At 45.6% G+C, this 27,658-nt stretch overlaps 1 protein-coding gene across 1 annotated transcript in view; it reads right to left on the bottom strand.

Moving 5' to 3' along the window:
• Positions 1 to 5,628: 5,628 nt before the first annotated feature.
• Positions 5,629 to 27,658, bottom strand: part of PODXL (podocalyxin like) — a 40,138-nt gene continuing 18,108 nt past the window's right edge. The window contains exons 2-8 of the mRNA XM_029233628.1: positions 14,638 to 15,288; positions 13,465 to 13,685; positions 13,074 to 13,160; positions 11,008 to 11,155; positions 10,690 to 10,751; positions 10,252 to 10,419; positions 5,629 to 9,158 (exon numbers count right to left, since the gene is read on the bottom strand). Coding sequence (XP_029089461.1) covers positions 8,961 to 9,158; positions 10,252 to 10,419; positions 10,690 to 10,751; positions 11,008 to 11,155; positions 13,074 to 13,160; positions 13,465 to 13,685; positions 14,638 to 15,288 — 1,535 coding nt within the window. The 3' untranslated portion in view covers positions 5,629 to 8,960. The remainder of the gene's footprint in view (positions 9,159 to 10,251; positions 10,420 to 10,689; positions 10,752 to 11,007; positions 11,156 to 13,073; positions 13,161 to 13,464; positions 13,686 to 14,637; positions 15,289 to 27,658) is intronic.

Consider the following 27,658-nt stretch of genomic DNA (forward strand, 5'->3'; position numbering starts at 1 on the left):
CCTCAATTGTAAACTACCCACTTAGAGAAATAAAAGTGGACTTTTTTTTTTTTTTTTTTTTTTTTTGCGGTCCGCGGGCCTCTCACTGCTGTGGCCTCTCCCGCTGCGGAGCACAGGCTCCGGACGCGCAGGCTCAGCGGCCATGGCCCACGGGCCTAGCCGCTGTGCGGCATGTGGGATCCTCCCGGACCGGGGCACGAACCCGTGTCCCCTGCATCAGCAGGCGGACCCCCAACCACTGCGCCACCAGGGAAGCCCGGACTCACTTTCTTAAGCATTACGTTTAGCCTGACCAAGATATGCTGTGATTGTATTATTCAAGCCGGCTTGCTTTTTTGACTTGTCATAAAATGTCTTTTGAATTGAATGAATTAAATAGTATAGTATTAATTTTATTTTATGTATAGCTCAATTTAGAAATTGCAAAATAATGACATTTTTCTATGAGCAGATTCTTTTATGGAGATAGGTTTTTCTTTTTAATGAGATTTCTTCCCTGTCACCACTTCAAAATCTATGTACAGCTGAGTCTGCAGCCTCAGAAAAAGAGTACAGGAAAGCTTAGGGCCTCCTTTTCTTGTGTTCTTGGCAACAAACATGATTCCACCTTTTCAGTGGAAAGATGGGGTGTGTGTGTGTGTGTGTGTGTGTGTGTGTGTGTGTGTGTGTGTGTATACTTATTGGCCTGAAATTGAGATCCCTTTAGGTAGAGATAGATCCTCAAAACCAAAGTTGGACTGCAAATTAGGTTGAGGAGGAAGGTACAGCTCCATCCATAGCCAAAAGGATCCGTCTGTCCTTCTGGGTCTGCTTATTAACACTATGGATAGCTCCTTCTCTGTTAGAACATCCCCTGGACTGGAAACATGGTGTTACAGCAACCAGCTCATCTGAAAGTTGGAGAGTGTTAAACATCTCTTATGGGACTTTTAAATAAATAATAACATTTATTGATTTTTGTGATTATAAAAATATGTTTATCATAGAAATTTAGGAAATTACTAAGTGTGAAGAAGGAACGCCACTAATATTTAACCGGTGAGACTTACTCATTTTATTTTTCCTGACTTCCTTCTGTTATCCAACATGGTAAAGGCCAGAAAAAGTAAAAAAAAAAAAAAATTTTGACACACAGCCATTCCTCATTGTCTGCAAGCATTTTTCTCTACCTTTACTATATTCCTTTAAAGCATTGCCCTTTTCTAGACAAACAGTCTGAAAATAATTCTGTTGATATGTATCTCTTAAGCCTAAACTATACATGTAAGATACTACCCAAAAGCTATAGGGATCTGCCTTGTTCAGGTCATTGGAAATTTTATCTCTAAGATTAATTTGAATTTTTAAGCCCTTTATGCACCATTATAGACATTTGGAGCATATTCATACCCATGAAGAGCTTTCTGTTTAGATGGACTTTTTAATATAACCGTAATTAAACTCACACCTAAAAAGGATGAGGTACTTTTCAAAGGCCAAAGGAAAAGCTGAGAAGAGCAAAGTAAAACAGATGAAATGAACGTAAGTATATAAATAAGGAGTCCTTGAAACGAGTTCCCTTACTGTGCTTAGCAAATGTCTCTCCAAAAAATGTATTTCTCTGGTTACCAGCTAAGATTTAGAGTTTTATATTTCATGAGAATCCTTTTCTTAATATGTGAAGGAAAAAACTGCAACCTTTCAGGGTTCTACTCCTTCCTTTACCCTCCTCTTCTGTATCCTCAAGTACCTAAATCAGAAAGGAAATCATGAGGGAAATCTGAAACAGCTGGCATAAGCTAGTTGTAGTTTTTAAACAGAAATGTTTTGGGGCATCAGGTGTCCCCTAACATCATTATTGTTCTAAGTCATCGTTGGGCTGTGTTGAGTGTGTTCCATAATCTTCCCCATTCCCCTCATGATCCTCTCTGTTTTCTTACTTTTGCCCTATCTGTATGGACTTTTTAGGGTTTTGTTTGTTTTGTTTCTTAGTACAAGTAATGTTCTGATCCCAGGTTTGGTGAATGTGTTAACACTGCTTTGTGAATAAGTGATCTGCTGAACAATTGCAGTTGTAGAATTATGTATGTATGTAATGTACATATGGAGAAAGAATGTATTTTGTTCATTTTCTTAATAAAAAGTTATATATGGACACTACAAGATGTCCCTTGTGTTTCATAAAACTACTTTTGAAGTCAGCTTTTTAAATGTTTACATACTTTGCAGTTAATATTTTTCCCTCAAAAAAAGGTGACTTTTATTCAGGCAAACAATATGTACTGTAGAAAGACTTTGTTTTCTTTGAGACAGTGTTGAAATAAAAAAGTTCTGGTGGATCTTACAAAGTTTCTAGGGGAAGTTTCCATTTTTAAAGAGCACTGGTAAGTGACTTTATAAAATGGTGTTTTCTTAATCTGCTATTAATGACCAGTCCTATTTTATCTGTTTTGTAAATTTGGACTTGTGTTTCCCAGGTTTTCTTTGAGGGGGGACATACCTTGTACAGGTTAGGAACTAGAAGAAAAAACGGAACTGAAATAGAAAATTAATTGTAGAAAAGATAGTAGAGAGAACCTGGAGGTGTTGCAGAGATTGGGAAAATTCTGGATCCCTGTCCCCAAAGAAGGAAAGAAATTGTAAGGGCTGAACCTTGAAAAAAATAAACTCAGAAATATGCCAAACAAAGATAATTGATCGTCCGGGTTGAGTTGTGTGAGCTTTCCAGACCGACTCTCAATAACAAGGAGCTCTCCACTTGGCCCTTTTCATCTCCTGATCTGATTTACATATTCTTGGCTTTGTGTGTGACCCTGCATTCTGCAGTAAATTAGTTGTCAAATGATTTTATTCAAAGTAGGGATTACGTTTTCTCACTTTACAAATCAAATAATCCATCTTACCGCATAGCTTTCATTTCTAGAGTGTGCTTTGAGCATGGCCCACAAGTAACATTTCTTTGTGTTCAAAACAGGAAAACGATGTGCAGTGATAAGGTAAGGAATTGGCCTTTCCTGGGTTACTCCTCCAGAGAATTAACTCAAAAGGATGGAAATGTGGGTCATCACCTCCTCTCCCTTGATGTATTTGTCATCTGGTGGGAAGGGAGCAATAAGCAAAGAGGGCTTTGTATTTAACACAGTTGAGATGCCAGCTGCTCCCACGTCAAGTGAGTGTGACTTTCCTCCCATTGGGCTCTCACCTAGGAAAAGCAAAGGCGGTCAGTTATATCTTTTCCCGAAACATTACAAAGAAGAAAGAGAGGAAAACTATAGAAGTGGTCTGGCCACCGCTGTGCTAGTAAGTTTGATGTTTGGCAAAACCTAAAAGGGGAGATTAGGACACTTGGTAATGTCTATAGCACATGTTGTATACCTGCCCTCTGAACTTGGGCTGTAAGGATGGGTAACCCAGGGCAGGAGTCAGGAATCCTAGGCTTATTTCCACATCCACCAGTGACTTCTGTGTAGCATTGGGCACAGTCTCAACCCCTGTGCCTTTCTCTCAATTTTAAGTAAGTGTTGGCAGCAGATCCTGTTTGCTAGGATCCCAGTGACTTTTTAATCTATAAAATGCCAAGGTCATTGATCAGTATCATTCCTGTTAATTATAGTAGCCAGTCCTATTCTTTATCTTTTGACCTTGGGGCTCAAAATAAATATGTGGTTTGGGAGGGAGCTTGTAAAATAGGGGGTTATGAGTGACAGAGGCATAACAAATTAAAAATGACAACTGAGAGTGCCTCTTGGTTGGCAGGGCAGGGAGCAGGGGGAATGACCTATTCAGGAAAGGAATGGAGTCTTAGGTCTTTGTGACCACGATAAACTGTGAGTCATTCTCTTCTTAGAACAGTGTACCTCGAGCATGGCCAGAGGCCTGCCTGAGTTCCTGGTACTTGTACTCCTTTCTGTATCCTTGGCATACTCTTGAAGTTAACCTCAAAATACCTCTGGCCCACCCTTAAGGATGTTAACTGCTTTCAGAACTGCTGTATAAAAGGAAAATCATATTGTAACAGTAGTTGCATTCTATAAACGTACTTTGTTGTTAATGGAACTCGAGCATTAATGTGGTGTTGAGAAAAGAATGTAGGACTCAAGAGGGAAAAGATGTAGATTCAAGGCCTAGCAGTACCATTTAAGTAGCTGTGTGATCTCAAAGAGAATCCTTAATCTCTGTACCCAATTTCCCTATTGGTAGAGTGGTGACAATTCCTAAACAAGATGTGTAAAAATGTTTTGTGAACTGTAAGATGCCAGGCAAGAAGAGACTGTTGTATACCAACTATGAATGTGGACCAGATTCACCTGACGGTTTCCCTTCTGCAGGTCGGGAATGATAAAGTTTTCTTCTTGCAGTGCAGAAACATGTCAATAGATAATACCACCCCAGGAGATGAAGAGAATCAGAATCGTCTTTGAGCAATTCCTTTCCTGAACCTCCTTCGTCTTCACTATGTCTGTAGGTAAGGGAGAGAATCAGAATCGTCTTTGAGCAATTCCTTTCCTGAACCTCCTTCGTCTTCACTATGTCTGTAGGTAAGGGACAGGCAGAGGCTTCTTCTGACAAGTAAACAGATCCTTTTATTGGCATAACAGGGCCAGAACAGAATCGTTTATTTTTTGTATTTTTGTTTGTCTTGTCTCTACACCAGTGTTTTCATACCTGATCAGGGTTCAGCAGCCCCCTTGGGATCTTTGGTGGTGGGTGAGTCACAATTTTATCTGAGGCAAAAGTACAGGGAAGGAAGAGGGTAAAGCATTGGTAAAACTGTTGTGAGGGAAAATGAGGCCCTTTCAGTTACGATCACTAGAGCAGCCTGAGATAATCTGGAGAACTTGTGGATCCCCTTTTTCCTTTCAGCTTCCGTCCTTCTCTTTTTGTGTCTGGACCTGCATAGTTAAGAGGCATAACTAAGAGCAGAGGTTGCTGCACTGTGTCCTCAGGGGCTTCAATGATGAGCCTCGTGCACAAGTGAAGAATGGAAGCCAATGAGAGCAAAATACTAGGACTTGAACCAGCTTAGACAAAAGCACTTTAATTGACAGTATACAATTTTCCAAAATATATTTTTGTAAGAAAACGGCAATAATTAAGTACAGTCTTTACAAACAAGTTTCTCAGTAAATTCCAGTGTACTTTAGACCCCTGTCCACTAAGACACATGCTCCCCCAGTCTCCTGGGCAAACTGTTTAACATTCACTAATTTTAAAAAAGACCCAGAGAAAATAGTAATCCCCTCCTTTCACTCAGTGTTGGGTTTTCACCAAACCTGAGTGAATCAGCTAATGACAGTGATGAAAGACATCATTGCTTTACTTTTGCCCCCCTGCCTTCCCCCTGTCTTGTTCCCTTTGATCCTTAGTCCTACTCAGAAGATCTATATGTAAAAGCTCATTCAAAACTTCTTAGCAGAAAAGAATTGTTCATTTAAGTCTTGGACCTAAATAACTCAGAAGTACAGAAGACCAGTAAGGTTCCTATTTTTGTCTTCATGCTCTCCCTAGCCTTGCTGCAGATTCCAGAAGGGAATTCTGTCCTTTCTACCATTCTGGTGCCTGCCCTTAATTAGCAGTCCTTAATTTGTTGATTCTTCCTGAGGCACACAGCACTGGACGGTCTTCCAACCCAGGTTTTAAGCCTGTTTCTGTCACTAAACGTGATTTTGGCCAAGTCACTTTATTTTTCTGGGCTTCAGGCTCTTTTTCTGTTTTTTTTTTTTAAAAAAGATTGGACTGGGTTCTAAAACCCTCTCCCTATGACTAGAGAGTCACTTTCCAACCAGTGCGTCTTGACTCCAACCCTTACTGTAACATGCTGGGACTTTACGGAGAGGGGATGAGGATCATATTTAAAAATAAAAATGCCCAATCTGCAAGACAGATGCTTTGTCATCAGCCTGTCTTATATTTCATTTTTCATCAAAGAAAAACAAAAATTTATTTCCAGTAAAATAGACATTTACATTCCTGTTTAGAGAAAAAAAAGCCTTCTCTCTTAGCTAACAAATGTTTTTTCAAAGTATATTCGCTCAGAGCAGTGCAGGGTGGATTAACATTTGGCTGTTGTATTTACATTATCAAAAAATACGTATATGTATATCAGCTTGAACTTGTTTTCCAAAGTTTCTCCAGTATATTATCTAAAAGATAAAGCTCAAGAAGTGGTTTAAGTAAACTTTCTGCTAGCTTTCCTTATCAAGAGGAGAAAGAAGAATCTTGTGTCTAGACTAGATTAAACCTGTGCTTCGTCCTACGATGCAAAGAATATTCTGTACCCCATTCATAAGCATTGCTGTGTCTCTCCCCACTCACATAACAGTGTGCTTCTCACTGGATTTTGTCCCGTCATCAGATTCATGGCTTCTGGTCTTTTATGAAGTTTAGGGAAACCAGTGTGCCACTGAGATAGAGTTTATAATCTCTCTCTGGTGTAACTTGTTTCAAGTCATGCTGAGTTCCTGGTTCTCTTCTCTTCTTCTCAGCCCCAGAATCTGAATTACCAGATAGCATCAGAACCCAGTAAAGATGTGGGAAGAAGAAGACCTTTACAGATACATGGCGATAACGGTCTTTGATATAGATGTCTAGCTAGTGTCAAGAGCAAGCCAAAGCAAGTTGCCCTAAAAGGCTGGAGCAATACAATTTGGATGCATCAAAAGAAGGAACCTTTGAACCAGCCCAAAGCTTTTCAAGGTTCTCTCTGGACAGAGCCACATTTATTCCTCTTGACCAAGCATAATTTTTACTCTCTGGTCCTTGCCAGTCACCATCTGTCTCCCCAAGAGGCCTGGGGGTTGTGGCTTTTGATTGGTTTGCAGAGACATATTTGCTCTCTCTGTCTAAACCTAGCTGCTGGAATGTGACCCAGAATCAGCAAAGGAGCAATCTAGTCTGGCCTCTCCCACAGTGGCCACAATAGAATGGGTAGAAAGAACCAAATGCTGGGTAGGAAAGAAGCAAACAGATCTTTTCCCAGTGAAACAGTATTTCTTCTATTTTCTCTCAAACTGGTATTCTCCATCCTGCCAACCTCCAAATAGTAGAGAATCAGGGCAAATACTTTAGGATCCTTGTTAGCTTAGCATCTTTCTAGCTCTTGGGAAACTCATGGGTCCTACTTGAACCTCTGGCCTTCCTTTTCTCCTAGGTATCAAATGGCTAAAGGCTATGAAGAGGGAATTAGGCAGCAAAGGAAGGACATAGATCTTCCTCTTGAGATCCTCTCCTTTAAAAAAAATAACCTATCCCAAACCAGATAGTCTATTTCATCAGAACTGTTGCAGCTCAGACTGCCCCTAGGTTCTAGGGGTCTGGCTTTTTGCCCTGAAGCGACCATTTTCATTCTCCTAAGTATCTTCCTAGTAGGATCCAGGGAACTTATGCCCAGGAACAATAGAGAACATGGGCAGAGTTCAAAATTCCACACAGGATTCCTTCTTCTCAGAAAATCAGATGAAACCTCACTATGCCCAGTCCTCAGTTGCAGTCTACGTAGCAGCTACCTGCTGAGCTCCCTCAAAACCCCTCCACTGGGCAACAGTCAGCATTTTGTTTCCCTGAGATGCCACCAGAACCTACAGGAGCGCTGGGCAGCCAGCCCCACTAGGAATACAGAGGAGGGGACACAGCAAGACCTAACTAGCTCCGTGCCCCGACAGTGAGAGGTCACTGGGAATAGAAGGCCAGGACCCCGGGCTGCCCCTTATGCACCTTGCAGTGCACCATGCATCTAGGCCTTTCTTGCCCTGTGCACAGAAGAATGGAATCTAACTGAAAATGTCTCAACGATGTGAGCTTTGGCCTTTGGCAGCAGAGTTCTGGATTAAAAAACAAAGAAGACAAAACTCTCAGCAACCTGCAAAGCCCCTGAATTTCCTATGATATGGCAAGTGAAGCCTATCCTTCCTGCTGTTTCAATCGATTGTCTATTCAGACACCTCTCTGCTGACTGGGCACCAGGAAGCTCTGTCCTAAAGCTGCTCTTTCACGCTGGGTGTCGGGGATGGCCGAGCTGGGGTCTTCACCCCGTTGCATCGGCTGAGCAGTGACAACGACACAGGAACACCTGGCCTTCAGTAACTGCTGCAGACCTTAGTCCCCGGTGGGACTGGGAGACCAAAGCAGCGCTCGGGGAGTCTGCTCAAGGCGTGCCCTGGAGGTGGGCCGGGACCCACGCTGGGAAGAAAGGCTTCCCTTTCTCTCTTTACCTGTAGATGGACCCATGTGCAGACCTGTTCGTACTGGGAGCCTTGTATGCTGTGTCAGTCCCAATCTCATAAGCACATGCCAGGAAACTAGACTCCAGGGGCCCTGGGACAGAGTGGGAGTGAAAACTGAGTGAAGGGAAGGGGGAGAACAAAGAGGACAGGAACACTGGCAGACAAGGCTGGCACAGGAGACCGACAGAAAACGGGACCTATCCTTTCAAGTAATCAGATCCCACTGCGACAGGGTCTGGCCCTGCTTTCCCCTCCATCCCATCCGCTGACTGGCAGCTTCATCCCCCCTGCCCAGGGCAGCTCTGGAGGGAGGGCATAGGTGATCACGGCAGCGTGGCATGGTGGCAGTGGGCCAGCACTGAATGAAGGATCTGTTTTCATCCTGACTCTGTCACCCAGTGGCTGTGTGACCTTGACTTTACCTTCTTTAGGCCTCAGTCATCTCATCTGTGAAATGAAGGGATTCTATTAGATGGTCTCTAAAGTCCCCTGGATGGCTCTCTCCTGATCTCCCAGCAGTACTGAGCTCAGGCACTAGTGGGTTATTTTACAAGAGGATTCTACACAGAATGTGATTTGTTCAGCTTGAAAAGGGAAAAATTAAGGCCTGTGGGGACTGGGGGGAGGGAACCCTCCGAGTCTGCTCTCCCTCCCCAGTCTTTCCCTCGAAGGGGAAGGATTTTCCTCCCCTGTCCACATGGCACTTGAGGCGCTTGGGCTGAAGCTCTGTGCACCGTCGGAGGCCGCCAGCAGACCTGATTAGAGGTGTGTGTCTTCCTCCTCCTCTAGGTCATCCTTGGTCAGGTTGTCCAGGGGGACGATCCAGCTGTCCCCCAGCTCCCCATTAAGGCTGACCACCTTTTTCTCCTGCATCTCTGATGAGGTCTCCATCACTTCCAGGGTTGGATTGTCGTGGTAACCATTCTCCACCGTCTGTAGCTCCTCTGTTAGTCGTTGCTAGAGTAAGGGAGATGACCCAAGAAAAAGGGGTAATTTTTGAAGGCTGTTAGCCTTGCTGTAGCCTTAATATTACACCTGTACCCCTATAATCCAGGAACCCCGATTTGGCTAAGGTGAACAACAGGTGGTCCTGGAGGCCTTCCTGACTACTGGCCTGCCTCGGGGCTAGTCTGAGATAAGAACTTGCCCCACATCCTAAAATGCCCAGCTCGCTTCACCTTTGCCCTGGTGGCAAATCCGTGACATCAGTGGAGACGGACTTTGTCCTCCAGAGTCCTCCAATCTCCTCTTTCCTCCATTCCTTCCCCACCAAACCTTCCTCTCCAGGACCCTCCTCACCCTGCTGCATTGAACTGGAACGAACTGTAAGAAAATGACTCCTCTGGCCGAGTGACTGAGGACCTCTCCTCTAAGCCTGAGCAAGATGGGTACAGCACAGCTTCTAGCTATCTCTGCTGCAGATGGGAACTATCTAGAGATAGTACTTTCTCTCCATTTTTACCTAAGATACAACCTAGGTGGCACAAGACAGTCCCCCAGGAAGCTTTTAACAAATATACTGATCCAGAAATTCTGTTTCAGTTGGTATGTGAGGAAGCTAAGCATGGGTATTTTTTTTTTTCTAAAACTCTCCACAGTGTGCAGCCGGGGTTGAGAACCATGGGTCAGGGTGAAACCGTAATGAGGGAATTCTATTAAGGTAAATGAAAGAACTTCTGGTTAGACAGGTATGCCTCAGCCCATTTATAGCAATGGATCCTCAGAGCAACTCTGCAAGGCGGGTATTATGCCCACTATGCAGATGAGAAGCCTGACGCTCAGAGATTATGACTTGGCTCAAGGTCACCCAGATAATGGGAGGCAGAGCTAGGGCTTAACCCAAGTCTTCCTGACTCCAAAGCCCATGCTCTTCCCTTTCACCACGCTGCCTCTTTAATTTTCCAGGCAAGTTTCCACTTCCTAGAAGGGATGACCTCTGCCTATCAGAAAGGGCCCACGGCCCCCTCGCTTTTCTCTAATATGGGAATAACGGGGTGAGAGTCATCCAGTGAACCGGACTGCTTCCCAGCTAGTGGAATGAAGTCCTCACCTGGTCCTTCCTCTGGGAGAGGCGCTGGTGGCAGCAGCCATAAAGGGCCGCGACCAGGAGCAAGAAGGATGCCATGCAGACAATAGTGATGATGAGGGGCATGCTGAACCGGTCCTCGGTCTCTTCTGGTGGTCCTTGACCCTCAAACTGCATGTCATTGACTCCCACCTGGCCAGGAAGGAGAAAGTTACGTGGCAGAAAACAGGTTCCGGGTCACCCTCTCTCAGAACTCCCATTCACTTATGAGCTCTTCCACCTGGGGTTTGGGGGGGAACCCATTCTACCGCCCTGCTGTCCCCTCTTATCCTCCTATCTTCTAGATGCTTGCAAATCAGAGGTTCCTCGACAATGAGAGACAGTGGACCCGGGAAACCGTGGACTTCCAAGGGACAGGCTCCTGACCCAGTCTGTCCCAGCACATGGGGGGCATCCACTTACCTCTTTTAGGTCATCCCATTTGTCTTTCAGCAATTCATAAACGTCCGTGGGAAAGAGTTTTGCTGAGGGGGAGACGGAGAGATGCCGCTTCAGTGGTCTAGCTCAGGGTGACGTGGTAAGGGACAAAGGAGGACATCCTGAATCTCGGTCCCCTGAGTGGTGTCTCTCTCGGGTGGCCAGGGGTTGACAACTGACCCATCCTTGTGCTCTTGCACCTCCTGCCCCATTCCCACCCCACCCAGGCCTCAACCCCCACCCCCACCCCACACAGGCCTCAACCCCCCCACCCCCCCACCCCCACCCCCGCCCTCAGCTCACTGCAAATAGTGATTTGTTTGATCGCCACTGCCTGGATTTCTGGAACAGGTGCCAGCTGTATATGGCACTGATCTTGCGCTGGGTTGAAGGAGGCTTTTGCTGCTCGGCACAAAAGTGTGATCAGTTTGTCGTTCGAAGCGGTCGCATTCTGTTGTGGAGAGACCGCAGGTAATTCCTCAGGGATCGTGACAGCGGCCTAGGCTTGTGGAGCCACCCTTTGAAGCTAAGGTCAGGAGAACACTGTTGCCAGCTGTGAACTTACTCCCTTCTCCAGCCACAGCTGGTGCCATTCCCAGGCCTGCCAGGAGTGGTGAGTTATGTGCTGTCCTCCTGGGCCGGCCCCTGCCTTCTCTGCCTCACGTGGCGCTCTCCCCCTAGTCTCCTTATCCTGTTTATCTCGTCGTGGTTGAGCAATACCATTCGCCCTAGTGCCACTTTCTCCCTCAGAGCTCCTTAAGGATCACGACCTCCTGCCCCCCATCATCGCTCTCCCCAGAAGGACCTGAGGAGGCACTGCCAGTGGGGAAGAGGCCAGTCCTCTCTGAACCTACCATTTGCCAGCCCTTGATGCTGAGTTCAATGACCTCAGGAGGGGAAGCCCTGGCTCTCAGCTCAAGGTTATCCGTCCCAAAGTCGAAACACATGTGCCCGTTCCCTAGGCTAAGACCCTGAAACCATAAACAGGCTGACGGGAGAAAGGCGAGGCCATCACTGCACAGGGGAAATTGGGAGTATCTTGAAGATGCACGAGGACGTCTTAGACGGGAGTCTTCTGTATTTCTCAGCAGAAAGAGTGTGGCTGGCTGGCTTTAGGGCTGAGGGTGAGGAAGCAAAGTGTGGGCAGCTTTTACCCAGCCCAGCCACATCATCCAGAGACACCCCAAACTGATGTGTCTCTGACCAGAGTTTGGAATAGGGGTACGGAGATGAAGAAAAGGACTCCATCTGGCTTGTCCCACAAACCATCCCTTGGGTTTCTACCTGGAATTTCCTTAGGCTTGCCAATTCCCCAACCTGCTACCAGGTAAAGATCCAGGGCTTTCCTCTTTCCATTCACAGCAAAGGAAAAGAACGCTTCTTACCACGCAAACACACCCCTGCCAAGTTTCAGCCAAAAAGAGAGCCGAAGGAAAGGCCGAGCAAGCATCAGTGTGATTCTTACCTTGTCCAATAAGCCCAACCCTAGGGGAACACTGCTCCCTTTTAAAACTCTAGCTTTTCTATAGCTCACTTGGAAAATTCCAGCAAAATGGACACCCAAAAGGAAACAACTGCAGAAAATAGGTGGTATAAAAGTACTGTAAACCCAAGTTTTCCATCCTATTCTAGTTCCCAGGGGTGTTTGCCAAAATAGCCACTGACCAGGAGAGGGCAGCAGTGAGCCATCCATCACCAGCACTCACTCAGGCCTCAGCTACTGACTAAACTCTGCGGCAGACATCCCCAGACTAAAGCCCTTAATCCTAGGGAGACTGGCAGTCTGAAGGCAGTGGACACACTGCTACACATGCAAACTTACTCACGCACGTGCTGACGCCACCTCCCCCAAACAATACACAAACAACTCCCCCTGAAGGGAAGGACAACTGTCGGCAACAGCTCCCCTAGGTTAGAGGGTGGCCATCAGATAACACATGGACCAGGAAATATAAAACCACAGACTATTAGAACAGGGAGAGTTAGGCTGACTAAGCCTGTCATTTTCAACTGAGGCCTCTGAAGCCCAAAGAGATGGACTTAAGGTCACATCCTGAACTAGAAGCAAACAGGAACCAGGATTGGGGTCTCCAGACTCTCAGAAGTGAAAGCCCAGATTTCTGGCCCTGCAGCAGCCCTGAGGGCGGGGCTTCCCTTAGAGAAGTCTGAGCCTGGCTCTGACCCTCCATAAGATGGGAAGGGACCATGTCCTGTCATCCTAGGAAAAAACAAGAGCAGGAAAATGAAAACATCTCTCTGCTCCTTTCTGGAAGGAACACTTCATTCCCTTCCACCTTCTGTGACCCTGCTGCTAAACCGCATTTTGGGGATGTAGATCAGAGTGGGGCTCAGATGAGCAAGGTACTCACACAGATGTTGGTTTTCGAGACATCGGTTTTCGAGACGTTCAGGACGAGCATCTTCTCATTCAGCTTTTCGGGAGAATCGCACTGTATCTGGAAGAAGCCACTGGGATTAAGGGTCAGGCCGAGCCTGACAAGGTCTTGTCTTTGCCTTCTCCCTCCCTCCCTTGGGTGGGTGACACCAAATAAGGAGTTGTGAGCAAGCTGGGAGTGTGGCCGGCTGGAGTTGGAGAGCCAGGTGTGTTACTGGCTATCCTGCTGTCTACGCCAGAGTCCAGCAAAGCCAGAGAGGGTGAGTGAATGATGGCAGCTCCTCACAGCACCCCCAGGTGCCCTGAGGAGGGAGGAGTAGAAATACTCTTCCTGGAGTCCCTTCTCTCCGACTCTGGGCTCTCACCTGTCCCACACCTGCTGGAATTACTGAGGTGGGAGAAGGGATACTGGAGCCTTGGGGGACAGTTGACTCCAGATGAGTGTTGGAGCTTGTGGGTCCCCTGGCAGGAGATGTGGTCCCAGGTCCCGATGAAGAGCCTGTAGGCTGCAGAGCCTCAGAGGTGCCAGTGACAGCTGGCGTCTTGCTGGAGGTGTGTTGAGTTCCTTGTGAGGTAACCCATGGTGCTATAATTGGGAAAACAAAGTTTATGAGAAAAGGGGAGTGGTACCTTTAACACAAAAAGATAGGCTTTTTTGTTCCTAGTTTTCTGAGGTTCTTTGGTCTTATCCCCCCACCTAGACCACAAGCAGAAGGAGGCAGGCTATGGGGAGGCAGAGGCAGGCAGATGAAGTCAATTCGCATAACCTATTACAGGATGAGCAGATTGGATGAGCCAGTGTAGGAACCCGACAGAAGAAGTATCAATAGCAGTGACAAGGCCAGCAGCAAAGCTAACGTTAACTGAGTACTTACTCCCTGTGAGGCTCCTTCCTAAGTGCTTCAAAGGTACTTTCTTTTTCAATCCTCACAACTCTATGTGGAAGGTACTGTAATTATCCCTATTCTATAAACAAGGAAACTGAGGCTCAGAGGAACTCGATGAATCGCCCAACGTCACACGCTAACAAGTGGCAGAGCAGAGACTGGCATCCTGGTGTATCCAACTCAGAGCACCGGCTCTTACGCAGGAGGCGACCGGAGGCGACCGTGCTCTTGTGGTGTGGCTATCTAGTTCTCCACCACACACCCAAATTACCTGCGGGGCTGGGGGGTGGAGGTTTCCTCAAAACGCAGATGCTCAGGTTCACGCCTAGAAATTCTGATTCAATAGATCTGACCTGGGTCATGACCTTGAGGCTCACGATCCATCAGTGAGTTTTGAAATTAATTTACTGGGTTAAGACCCGCACTTAAGAAAAAAAAAGTAAATGCTCCACTAGGCAGGTCAAAACCCTGAGCTCTCACCAGAACATACAGCTCTGCCGGCCGCTGCTCATCACTGAAATGGGAAACCAACCGGCTGGGTGAAGGTGGCGCATATTCATGAATATGAATATGCATGAATCGCTGGAGATACAGAACATAAGCATTTGAAAGCTTCTTTTTGCTTGAAAAATTTCGAAAGACATTACTTACTTAGTGTGGTCAGTGTCCCCTGCGTCGTGAAGGTGGGACCCGCCATTGTGCCTAAACTTGTAGCTGCTGTAATTTTGTTTGGTCCCTCGGAGCTCCCTGCAGGCTCTGAAGTCACAGGGACCAAAGTCACAGGGACGGTGCTAGGCCGGTGAGTGCTTGCCGGGGTGGGCACGGAAGGAAGAGCAGGCGTGATGACTGAGGTGTTACCCGGATTTGGAAGGTCAGAGGCTGCCTGATTTCCTTCCTTAGTGATCACACTGCTTGTGGTCACACTGTGGCTACTCTGGGTTCCAGATTTAGCTGAATTGCTTTTAATTCCACTCTGGCTGCTTGTGGTTTCAGGCTTTGTCGAGACAGTGGTTGGTGTGGTTGTAGAATCCTTTGAGTCTTTAGTAGTTATAGCAGGGCTGCCCGTGGCTGGTTTCTCATCTTTGCCACTGGCTGCTGCAGTTGTGCTTTGCTGGGTTGAGGTTGGCACTGCCCTTGAGGTGTTAGGCGTTGTGGGTGTGCTTCGCTTGGTCTCCAATGCAGTCACATTTTTGTCAGTGGATGGTGGGACTGTGCTTTGTTTGACTGTGTCTTGAACACTGGATGGTGGAAGTGTGTCTGGCTTGCTTTCTTCGGCAGCTGTTTGACCACTAGGCTTGACTTCTGTTTACAAAGACAACACAGAATCAACTACAGTATTAGCTGGAAGTCTTTCTCTCCCCATTTCTCTAACTCTTCCCCAGGATCCAGAGGCTTTGCTCCCATCCTTGCCATTTGTCTTGGCTGAAGGGTCTGGGTCCTTGATGTGCCCAGATTTTTCTGGGGTTCAAGAAGCCTCTAAGAGGGAGACTGAGAGGGAAGCAGAGGAAGTTCAGGGAAATTCCGCTCAAGAGAAAGACTAAGCAGCTAGTCCCGCTGCGTGTGGGAGCCTGCACTGAATGCTCTGCTTTCCCATCCGGCCCCAGGCACTCGCCCTTCAAGGTTTCCCTACCCCAGCAGAGAACCATCATCACCTCCTTCTCCCAGACCCATGAGCTTGCAGAAGACTCAACAGACTCACACGTACTGGAGTGCCCTGTTCTCAGCATGGCAAGAGGAACGTGCCTCTGTTCCCCTGTACATGCATCTAGAAGGAGAAACTGGTAAATTACACAAATTACCATTTAAGTACAACTGTGAGACGCGCTGAGGGAGAAAAGTACACAGTGCTCTGACTGTGTCTAGCACGGGAGCTCAAACCTTGTCAAGGGGTCAGGGAAGGAAGGCCTTTTATTGATTGACTGAAGGAACCATTAAGTGACAGGTTCGGGCCCTGGGATACAAGGGTAAGACACATGTAATCCACACCCTCAGGCAGCTTACATTCTAGTGTGAGAGACAGAGATTAAACAATAGACAGACAACTCAATGTCAAATTCTGGTGACTCTGGAGGAAATGAAGAAGGAAATGATACAGAGAACAGGGGGAGAGGGCTGTTAGAGAGGTAAGGAAGGACTTCTCAGAGATGACCACTTAGCTAAGACTTGAAGGACAACGAGGTGAGAGCTGTGTGAAGAATGTGAGGAAAAGTGTGCCAGGAAGAAGGAAAGAACCTGCAAGTCCCCAAAGGAAGGACAAGCGCTCAGAGAAGACAAGTCTGAGAGCAGTTCAGTGAGTGGGGGTGGGGGGAAGGAGCAGGGCTCAGAAAACTCAGGGCCTCATAGGTAAACTGACACTAACGTGCTGTCTAAACCATACCCTTTTGAGAATAAAAAGGAAGCGTTCTTAAAAATTGTATCCTATGTAAAACGAGACAAAAGATCACCCTCCTTAGACCAAAATAAGGATAGGGGATTTTATTTTAAGTGGGGATAAAAAAAAAAAAAGCCACTGAAGCCACTGAAGGCTTTAAAGCAAACAAGTTTTATAGGGTGATTTACGAAGAAACATACTCTTGCTGCTTTGGGGAACATGGATATGGAGATGGGAAGAAAAGAGGCTGTTACAGTAATCCAGATGAAGTGGATAACAGTCAGCTGTATTAAGTCATTGACACAGGAGCCAAAAAGAGGATGGATTCAAGACTATATTTTGGAGGTAGAATCAACTACTTGCTGATGTACTAAGGGAGGGGAAGAGGAGAGGCCAGGATGATTCCTGGTTTTCTGTTTTGAGCAGAAGGGAGAGAATGGCGGGAATCGGCGTAGGGGACTTTGGCCATTCTTTGTAGCCAATCAGAATCTGTAACATTTTTCTATGCTTGGGGAATTCCCCACACAGCAAGACTGATGGAAGCAGGATTTGCCTCTTATTATAGATGCTGAAAACGCCAGCCTCCCTTGTGACCGGAGCACAAGCATGCACTAAACCGCCATGAATGAGACACCTCCACCCCAGCCAGTGAGTAAAGAGGCAGTAGACTATGGGGAACTCTGAGGCAGGAGCAGTGGAACTACGCTCAAGTGTGAGCAGCCGTGGAGGTGATGCTAGAGCAAGTGTCCACAGCCAAAGCTACAGCACCTGGAGCCTGGCATTGGTGAGCAGTACTGGCCTCTTCACACAAGTTCCATAAGCCTGACTCGGATGATATTAAAGGTAGCCCTAAATGTGGTCTTCAGCAAGCCCAGCTCCTCCATAAGCTAGACAGTGTCCCAATATCTTTCACATGTGTGTGCACGCACGCACACACACACACACACACACACATTTTGCTAATGAGAATCAGGCGTGATTGCAGGCAACAGAAATTCGAGGGTTAGTTATTGGACCTTATTGGGGTTAAAGGTAACTGGAATTCTGCAAGTATGAAGGGAAATGACTTTACTATCTTACAGCATCTCATGGAGAAGCAGTCACAGTAGCACCTGCCATCTAGAATTAAGTGCCCATAAAGTGGCTTTGGCAGGACTGAGTGCCTACTGCCATAGAAGAATATGAAGAGCACACATAAAAGGACGTGTGTTAAAAATCAATTTGATAGGGCTTCCCTGGTGGCGCGGTGGTCGGGAGTCCTCCTGCCGATGCAGGGGACGCGGGTTCGTGCCCCGGTCCGGGAGGATCCCACATGCCACGGAGCGGCTGGGCCCGTGAGCCATGGCCGCTGAGCCTGCGCGTCCGGAGCCTGTGCTCCGTAGCGGGAGAGGACACAGCGGTGAGAGGCCCGCGTACCGCAAAAAATAAATAAATAAAAATCAATTTGATGGTGGTTTTTCCTTCTTAGTGGTTCATAAAATAATGGTGCTTCTTATAACTGATCATGTCAGAGTATCTTTCTGGTAAAAAGTGAGATTGCAGGGGGGAATATCAGCAAGGGAGGTTGGGTGGCGTGGTTACTTCCTACTACAGCAAAGAGCTGAAAACAGGGCTTCTCAGCCCCAAAACTGCTGACGTTTTGGGCTGGGTACTTCTTTGTTACGGAAGATTGTCCTATGCATTATGGGATGTTTAACAACACCCCTGGTCTCTATCCACTAGATGCAAGTAAGACACATACATCCCTCCCAGTTGTGACAACCAAAAATGTCTCCAGATATTGCCAAATGTCCCCTGAGGGAGACAAAAATCACTACCAGTGAAAACTACTGGCTTAAAGGGAGACAATAACATATTCTAATTCCTCAATCCTCCTATCAAAGCAGAGACCAGAAAATCAGAGATTTTCTAAGGCTACAGTAAAGGAATCTCTTATTGCTTGCAGCTAAAATGCTGAGAAGACCAAAAGACAAACTTACAGGTCTGATCCCAGGAGTTGCGAAATTACAGCGTTAGTGTAATTCATAGCCTCACCAGGTCTCTTATTTGAAAATAGGACCTTGAGAAGTGCAGCGGTTACATATGAGAGGGTGCAGGTGAGTCAGAGTATCGATAAAGCTCAATCCGCAATGGAACTCGCTTGTCAGAAGACTCAACCACTCTTCTCCTGTCTGATGACGCAGTTCCCACCTTGCTTGAAAACTCTCAATAACCTCACTGGAGCTTGGTGACACAGAAAGCCATATCCCTTCATCACCTCCACCACTCTTCATTTTTTCAAACCTGTAATAACAGTCAGATGCCCATGAGGACAAATACAGTTGAGTCTGACCCAGAAGAAGGCTTCCACCCTAAAAAATATCTGCAAAAACTCTAGCAAATACGTATGGTTAACAGAATATGAGGGTGCTAGATCAAAGAGAGAGAATCATAGTTTTCTATCAGGCTGAATTTATCAATGTGGGCATGCATACCAGGGATTTGGATCAATATGCTGCCTCAAGCAGCTAGAAGTCGTTCTAATTGTTTTCTTAGTTGGTTGACTGAAACCTGGACTCAGTGGTAGCCCACATATTAAATAAAGTTAAGTTGCCAGAAATTCCTTGGAAGAAATCCAAAGTCTTAGAGAGATAGAAGTGTCCGAGTGGTTTATCACGTACGGTCTGCTTGTTCACACTCTTTGTTCCTTAAGAAAGCTCAAATGACACTCCCTTCACCAAGGCTTTGAGAAATACTGTATTTCAGGAGTTCTAAGATGCACGTCTTTTCATGTCTCTGAGATGAGGATGTATTATAAATTATCATAAGTCACACTTTGACGGTGCTTTTTTTTTTTTTTTTTACCCAAGTGGTTCATAAAATAATAGTGCATCTTGGGCTTCCCTGGTGGCGCAGTGGTTGAGAGTCCGCCTGCCGATGCAGGGGACATGGGTTCATGCCCCGGCCCGGGAAAATCCCACATGCCGCGTGCGGAGCGGCTGGGCCCGTGAGCCATGGCCGCTGAGCCTGCGCATCCGGAGCCTGTGCTCCGCAACGGGAGAGGCCACAGCAGTGAGAGGCCCGCGTACCGCAAAAAAAAAAAAAATAAATAATAATAGTGCATCTTATTTTGGATTATTTGGTGCTTTGGATTTTGCTTAAATTTGCTGTGTTGTTGAGGGGACTCGGAGCATGTTCTAAGAGATTGTTCTGGCTGTTCATCAGTCAGGTACGCTGGTAGAGATGCTGCCGGTTTCAGTGGGAATGGACAGCAGGTTCGTTGGGTAGTAGGGCATGAGCAGAATTTCATTTCCAGGAAGAAAGGTGGGTGCGATACCCTAGGCAGCAGGAGCAGCCTGGTCATCAGAATAGTCGAACAAGGGTAATTCTGGACAGTGGCTAATAATCATGTGTTTTTTTTAGGATCAAAACTGATGGGTGGTCCACTGAAGCCCTACCTATAAGCCCAGCAAACTGAGACCTGGGTTGAATCACCACAGTAGAGAACACAGCCAGCCACTCATCCAATTCCCAGGACTGAATCTTTTCACAGACTCAGGGTACCTTGAATGAAGTGTGTATTAGTTTCCCAAGGTGGCCATAACAGATGACCACAGACTGTGTGGCTTCAAACAACATAAATGTATTATTCTCTCATGGTTCTAGAGGCTAGAAATCTGAAATCTGCAAAGGCATACTCCCTCTGAAGGTACTAAGGAAGAATTTTTCTTTGCTTCTTCCTAGCAATTGTTAGTGTTCCTTGGCTTGTAGTTATAATCACTGCAGTCTCTGGCTCCATCAGCACATGGCCTTCTTCCCTGTGTGTCTCTGTAAGGACACCAGTCCTTGGACTTAGGGCCCACCCTAATCCAGTATGATCTCATCTTAACTTGGTTACATCTGCAAAGACCCTATTTCCAAATAAGGTCACATCCACAAGTACCAGGTACTGGCGATTAAGACTGGAACATGTCTTGTGAGGAGGACACAATTCAACCTCCTAATCTGCTCCCCCGCCTCCACTTGTTCCACTATAAAAACGAGGATTCTTCTTTTCAAATATTAGAAAGCAATCCTCTCTGCTTTAAACAGGAAGTCAGAAGCAGCACCCAGAACCCTTCTCCTGAACTCCTCTTGATGAGTACATCATTTCCACCACCAGTGAGCAAGGACTGCGTCACTTTGCACCACTGACACCATTAGTCCTGGATATTGGATTTCATTTCTGAGAGGTCTGAGTCTTTAGGGATGCTGTCAGTGAGAGGTCCCTGCATCTACTTTTACGACTGGACATAAGAGTAGTAGGAGGCACCACAGGGAATCCCTGGGTTCCATCCATCTTCCTCCCTGCCTCATTATGTAACAGCATGAAGGCACCACAGTAAGATGCGTAAATCTGTTAAGGTTAATGCTCTACTTATTTTGCCTTCGAGTGAGCTCCTTGGTGCAGCCCTGTGCTGTGTGGAATATCATCATGGTGAAGAAGGCGTTCTGTAAGTCCATGAGTAGAGTTGCTGACAGATCATGGCAGCTGAGAAAACACATTCAAACCCAGAATGTGTCTGTTTTAGCACCCTGCCTACACCGTGGCCACTTGTTCATGAGCCCACAGAGCAGTCACTAGGTGGAGGGAGAGAGAAACTAACTGATGGGCACAATGGGTCATCTTGTCCACTTGATTAATGTGAGACAAAAATTCTCATACTCCAGATCATCCCAAGAAGCTCATCCACGTGCCTCTTCCATAAAATTCCTTGCACTGATTCTTCATTCTTGTTGCTACTGCCTAAAAATCTGGTCAGAGCCTCACCTCTGTGTAGCTCACCTTCCCCCCCCCACACACACACACAAAGGAGACCATGAAAGGTACTATTCAAGTTCTGCTCATTGGAAGAACTTTCTTTCTATACTATCCTTCAGGGTCTCCCCTAAAAAGGGCTATTATCCCACAGCAGTCCACTCTGGCCTGGCTCCAGCATGTTATATACATGAACATAACTTGGCTTTTTCATTCCTCAGACAACAGATCACAGAAAACTAACTCACATGCCCTCAGATCCCACATGCCGCGGAGCGGCTAGGCCCGTGAGCCATGGCCACTGAGCCTGTGCGTCCGGAGCCTGTGCTCCACGACGGGAGAGGCCACAACAGTGAGAGGCCCGTGTACTGCAAAAAAAAAAAAAAAAAATTAAGAACATATGTTTATCAAAAGAAACCACAGGACTTCTAGTTTCAGCCAATGAGAATAAAGAGCTGGAAAGAACATATGTCCTACCCTCACAGCAAGAAAAAGGCTGGAGAAGCGGAAAACTGATGACTTTTCTTGAACCCACTGGAGAACTGAGGTCATGAGCAAACAACTCGCCTGAAAACTGGAGACAGTCAACCACAAGGAGAAACTGGACTCAAGCATTTGCTTACGTGGGGCAGAGTTCGGTAAGAAGATTAAAGTTAAAATGTTCAGTGAATTGCTAAAGGCTGAACGTGGGCTAATGTGAAAGCGTGGAGACCTGAAAACTGCATAAATTGAGAAGTTCAGACCCTTGTGTAGACTTTTCCCCCCAGGAACCCCACCTGTGGTTCCTAAGGATGCCTGGGGAGAGCCTTGAGAAAGGTTCCCCCCTTGGGGCTGGCTGGGGGAAGGAAACAGCAGTGACTGCTGAAACTCTACATAGCCCCAGATCCCCTGGAAAAAAAGCCTGACTTTTCAGTGGAAGTCAACAAAACCCATAGCCTGGTAGAAACCCCACCACAGCTGAGGAAGGAAAAGGACAACCACCAATGAAACACCAGTGAAATGTTGCCTAGATCCATCTCCCCTATTTCTGCTAGGAAACAAAAGCATTCAGCTGCAGGAGAAAGGTAAAAAAGGATAGCCTGAAGGAAGTGGTGGAAATCCATTGCAGCTGGGAAAGGGAACAGACAAATAAAACAGCTCTTTACCCCTGGCAGAGGGCAGGAATATGTGCTCTAAGTCCAGCATAACTTCTAGAAAAGAGACAGGAACACTAGCGAAGGCCACACCCCCAAGCCCCAGGTTCCAGTGCCTGTGCAAAACATCAGAGAACGTCCTTCTACCCTGCCTTTGACTCAAAATGCTAGCAAGTGTGAAGGAAAAATAAATGGAATATAGCTGGGGGTAGCGGCTGCCAAAGACTGGCTCACAGGGAGCAGCAGAAAGGGAAGCCCCACAGGCAAGCAGGGACACAAACAAAGGTCTCACCTGAGAAACCCGCAGCCCCCGGTGCAGCATCAAGTTTTAAACCCAGACCAGCTCTTGACTAGATTAACACAAATCCTCACAATGAAGACGCAGAAGAAAAGCCATGCTTTAGGCAACCACTGATCTAATCTCTGTCGCGATACGGATTTTGCCTATTCTGGACATTTCACATAAGTGGAATTGTACAATGTGGGGCTTCTTTCACTTAATTTAAATATTGTTAAGGGTTCATCCATGTTGTGGCACGTGTCAGTTCTTTATTTCTTTTTATTGCTGAATGATATTCCATTGTAGGGAGAGACCACATCTGGTTTATCCACTCATCGGCTGAGGAACATTCAGGTTGTTTCCACTTTTTAACTATTATAAATAGTGCTGCTATGAACACTTGTGTACGAGTTTTTGTGTGGACAGCTTTCATTTCTCTTGGGTATATACCTAGGAGTGGAATTTCCAGGTCACATGGTAACTCTGTATTTAGCATTTTGAGGAATGAATTGCCAAACTGTTTTCCAAAGCAGCTGTACCATATTACATGCCCACCAGCAGAGTGTAAGGGTTCCAATGTCTCTACATCCTCACCAGCAAAGTGTTATTGTCTCTTTCATTGCAGTTACTTAGTGGGCATGAAGTATCTCACTGTGGTTTAATTTGCATTTCCTTAATGACTAATGGAATATATATAATATAAAAAAGAGTAATACATCATGATCAAGTGAGGTTCATCTCATGGCTAGTTCAGTATTTGAAAATCAATCAATGCAATTCATCTTAACAGTGAAATAAGAAAATACAATCATCTCAATATATGCAGAAAATTCACTTGACAAAGTTCATCATTCATTCATGATTTTAAAAATGTTCTCAGGGCTTCCCTGGTGGTTGAGAGTCCGCCTGCCGATGCAGGGGACACGGGTTCGTGCCCCGGTCCGGGAAGATCCCACATGCCGCGGAGCGGCTGGGCCCGTGAGCCATGGCCGCTAAGCCTGCGCGTCCGGAGCCTGTGCTCCCCAACGGGAGAGGCCACAACAGTGAGAGGCCCGCGTACCACAAAAAAAAAAAAAGAAAAAAAGAAAAAAAAATGTTCTCAGCAAACTTGGAATAGAGGGAATTCTCCTAACCTAATAAATGATATCTCCAAATAAACCTACAGCTAACATCATACTTAACAGAGAATGAATGTGTTGCCATTAATTTTGAGAACACAGCAAGCATGTCCTCTCTCAGCACTCCTATTGAACTTTGTACTAGAAATTCTAGCCAGCTCATTGAGGGAAAAACATTTCTTAAAACAATAAAAAGATAAACCAATTTGTTAAAATAGGCAAAAGATCTACAAGGAAAAATTGCCAGAGAAGATATACAGATGGCTAAAAAGCATGTGAAAAGATACTCAACATCTTTAGTCATTAGGCAAATGCAAATTAAAGCTACAATGCAATATCAATACACATCTATTAGAATGGCCCCAAACCACCTGCAATAGCAAATGCTAAAGAGAAATTCTCATACACTGCTAGTGGGAATGCAAAACAGTACCAGTCACCTGACTTGGAAAACAGTTTAGCAGTTCATTTTAAAGTTAAGCATTACAATACCATATGATCCAACAATTCCATTCTTGTATATTTACCCAAAACAACTGAAAACTTGTGGTCACACAAAAACCGATATGCGAATGTCTATAGCAGCTTTATTCATAATCACCAAAAACTGAAAACAACCAAGATATCCTTCAACAAGTGAATGGATAAACAAACTGTTATATATCCATGCAGTGACTAAGAAATAAAAAGGAATGAACTCCTGATTCATGTAACATGGATGAATCTTAAAGACATCTTAGGTGAAAAAAGCCAAAAGGCTATACACAGTATCTTATTTCATTTATATGATTTTATGGAAAAGGCAAAACTATAGGGATAGAAAACAGATCAGTGGTTACCAGGGGTTGAGGGAAGAAGGAGGAATTGACTTTTAGGACAATGGAACTGTTAGATGTGGTGCTGCGATGATGGATACAAGACTCCGCATTTGTTGATACCCACAGTACCCCCCACCAAAGAATTAACTTTATTTTTTGCAAACTTAGAAAGAAAAAAAAAGAAAACTGAGATGTTCAGGAAAATCCCAGGATGTGACAGGGACTATGAAAATAAACTATGTTACAAGTGTATAACATACCTCACTGGAGGGGTGGGGGAAAGAAGTTGACCAAAGTAACTGGAAAAGAGTTTTCTAACTGGATAGTGTAAGGGTAACAACAAAAAAAGAACTCTATATAATAAACAGTGTACTCTAAGTGGTAAATTTGTTTCTCACAAGGGTACGGGTTATCAATTTTAAATCTACTTGTGTACTAGGCTTGGTCAAATAAGTAAATTATAAATAACATGAGCCAGAGTTCTCACTGTTGGAGAAGGAAGTTACAAATAAATAAGGTGTGTGGGGATGAGGCTAAATGAACCCTGTGATACTTGATTAGAGGGAGATATCAGTATGAATTCACGTATGTATATGTGTATAAATATACACATACACACACATATAAAGAAATGTATAGACATATAAGCATATAAAGAAATGTATATAAATATACACATACACAGACATAAAGAAATGTATAGACTTGTGTGCATACATGGGTTAGTATAGGTAACAAGCAAACGTCCGTTAAAACTGATGTGATAAATAAGTTATGGTATATTCACATACTAGAATACCACACAGCACTGAAAATCAGTGAACAAGGTTTATATTGTTATATATATTTATATGTATGTAATATACATATTATGTATTATAATACACGTATTAACATGAATTCATCTAAAAATAATACTGAACAATAAAAACAAAACCAAAAGTGTATATGGTTTTATTTACAGGGTTTAAAAATCTACAAAACTAAACAATATAGTTTTAGAGATAGAAACGTAGAAAACATTATTTACATTATATAGAGAATTTAATCCTAAGTTTAGGATAACAGCTACTTCTAGGGGGAAATAGGGAGACGCAACAGGGGCTTCTGATTTTTCTTTCCCCCAAGGAGGGAGTGGCTGATGGTGCTAGATGATGAGATTTGCAACAATGACGGTCCCATCAACCTCAACTCGCAGTTTCCATGGGAACAGTGGAAGCCTAACTCAGGCTGACAGAAGATGAGTGAACGGTTGGGAAGTGAGCTTGTGTGTGTAAATAACTTTTTCAAATATTAGCTATAAAAAGAAGCAGAGGAAATATGGCAGTCGCTGGAGGGAGCTGCCGTAGTCAAGAAAGTTCTGCTTTTCTTTCTGAAGGTGGGAGATGCTAGAGCTGTTAAGAATGCTCCTTTTGTTTTGTTCCCTCTCCTTAAGATACAGAGGGAGATACCCCATCTTAGGCAGTAGGATACACCTGCCTTTGAAACTGGAAGGAAGAAGGTGGACACAGACACTGGTACACTGGTAACAGTGGCAACGGGAAGACAAGTTTCCATTTGACAGCCTCAGTTCCCTCAGCCAAGTCTAGATGAAATCAGCAATATCCTACAGAGATGAAATAAGAGAGGAGGAGTTGTGTGGAAGGCGAACGTATGAAATACTTATCTTGGAAACGGGAAAGGGAGCCTACTAGAAAAGTGGTTCTCAAACTCTAGCAAGCATCAGAATCACCTGGGGGGCTTGTTAAAACACCATTTACGAACTCAGCCCAAGTTTCTGATTCAGCTGGTCTGGGATGGAGCATGAGAATTTGCATTTCTAACAAGTTCCCAAATGACTCTGATGCTGTTGGTCTGAGGACCGCACTTTCAGAACCACTCTACTAGAGAAATAAAGGATGACTACCAATTAGTATCTGGTGCCAAACTGGGCCAGTTTAGCAGTGTTCCTTTCTGCTGCTTGCCGGTAGGCATGGGAGCAGTGGAGGCACGGTTCACCTGAGGAAGGGGTTTTGCTAGGTGAGTTATGATGGTGGGAGAGGGTGCAAGAGACGTGAGGATACTTGTAAAGTCGGGATTACAATGGTAGATAGTGACGTACAGGACGGATAAAGACAGACGGGGGGCTGATAGGCAACAGTGAAGCGATGGGTGATTAGACTGGCTGCCTTGAGTTCAAGCAGTATGGTCTAGGTGTACTTGAGCAAATGAATTGGAAGGTGGACAAACAGTGATCAAGGAATGAAATACTTAAGATTGCAGAGGCGGTGCATGGTATGTGGGTGATAAAGTTCAGGGTGTGAAATGGGAATAACTGAATGACATAGAGATGGAAAAAGGTCAAGAGATAAAGGCAGGTGTGAAGACAGAGAGCGGAGCCTTCTAGTCCTGGTTCTATCCTCGAGGGCTCGGCCAAGTCCTTGGTCCTCTTGAAACATCTGCGAAATGGGCTAGGTGACTTCTAAGGTCCCCGAGGATGTATTGGCACTTTCCCAAGCATGACGCTGTGAACACAGGTAAGTCTGCTTTTGCTGTGACAACAGTCACTTCAGAGGCCTTGCTCTGGGCCTCCTTTCCAAGAGCTGACCGACCTCGAAACTCATTCTCCCAGCATGTGACATCCACCATGTGACATCCACTTCAAGAGCCTCTTACCTCCCAAGAGCAGGTTCTGTGCGTCATGGGGAAGGGTGCCAGGTGATGCTGCCTCAGGTTCAGCCTGGTGGAAATCTGAGCTCCTCCCAGCTGTCTAGGGCCCACCCTTCTCGGCCCCCAAATCCTGTTGCCCATCTCAAACTGGCCCATTTATTGCCAGGCTTCTGGATGGCAGCTGGGTATTAATTACAGTGGGGCAGGGGAGGATGGGGGAGCTTTGGAGGGATGCAGACCCCAAACTCCTGGGTCAGCAAGGGAACTGGGGCTGCCCTAGGAGCAGAGAGGGGCTGCAGGCCACTGCTGGCCTGGCCAGGACTTTTCCCCAGGGCCAGTATATCAGATGTCCTCTCTTTACCCTGCATTCAGCCCCCTCACTCTCCCTCTTCCCTTGATTTTGAAAAATGTGATGCCCCCCCACCCCATGTAATGTCCCCACCTCCGTGCTTCTTGGGTTTTATTAAATCAGCCGCCCAACCTTGAAACTCATTTTCCCAGTACGTGATGTCTGCTTCTCGAGCCT

The sequence above is a fragment of the Monodon monoceros genome, unplaced genomic scaffold (assembly GCF_005190385.1).
Source record: "Monodon monoceros isolate NGI ecotype Baffin Bay Population unplaced genomic scaffold, NGI_Narwhal_1 Super_Scaffold_2, whole genome shotgun sequence".
Lineage (NCBI taxonomy): Eukaryota > Metazoa > Chordata > Mammalia > Artiodactyla > Monodontidae > Monodon > Monodon monoceros.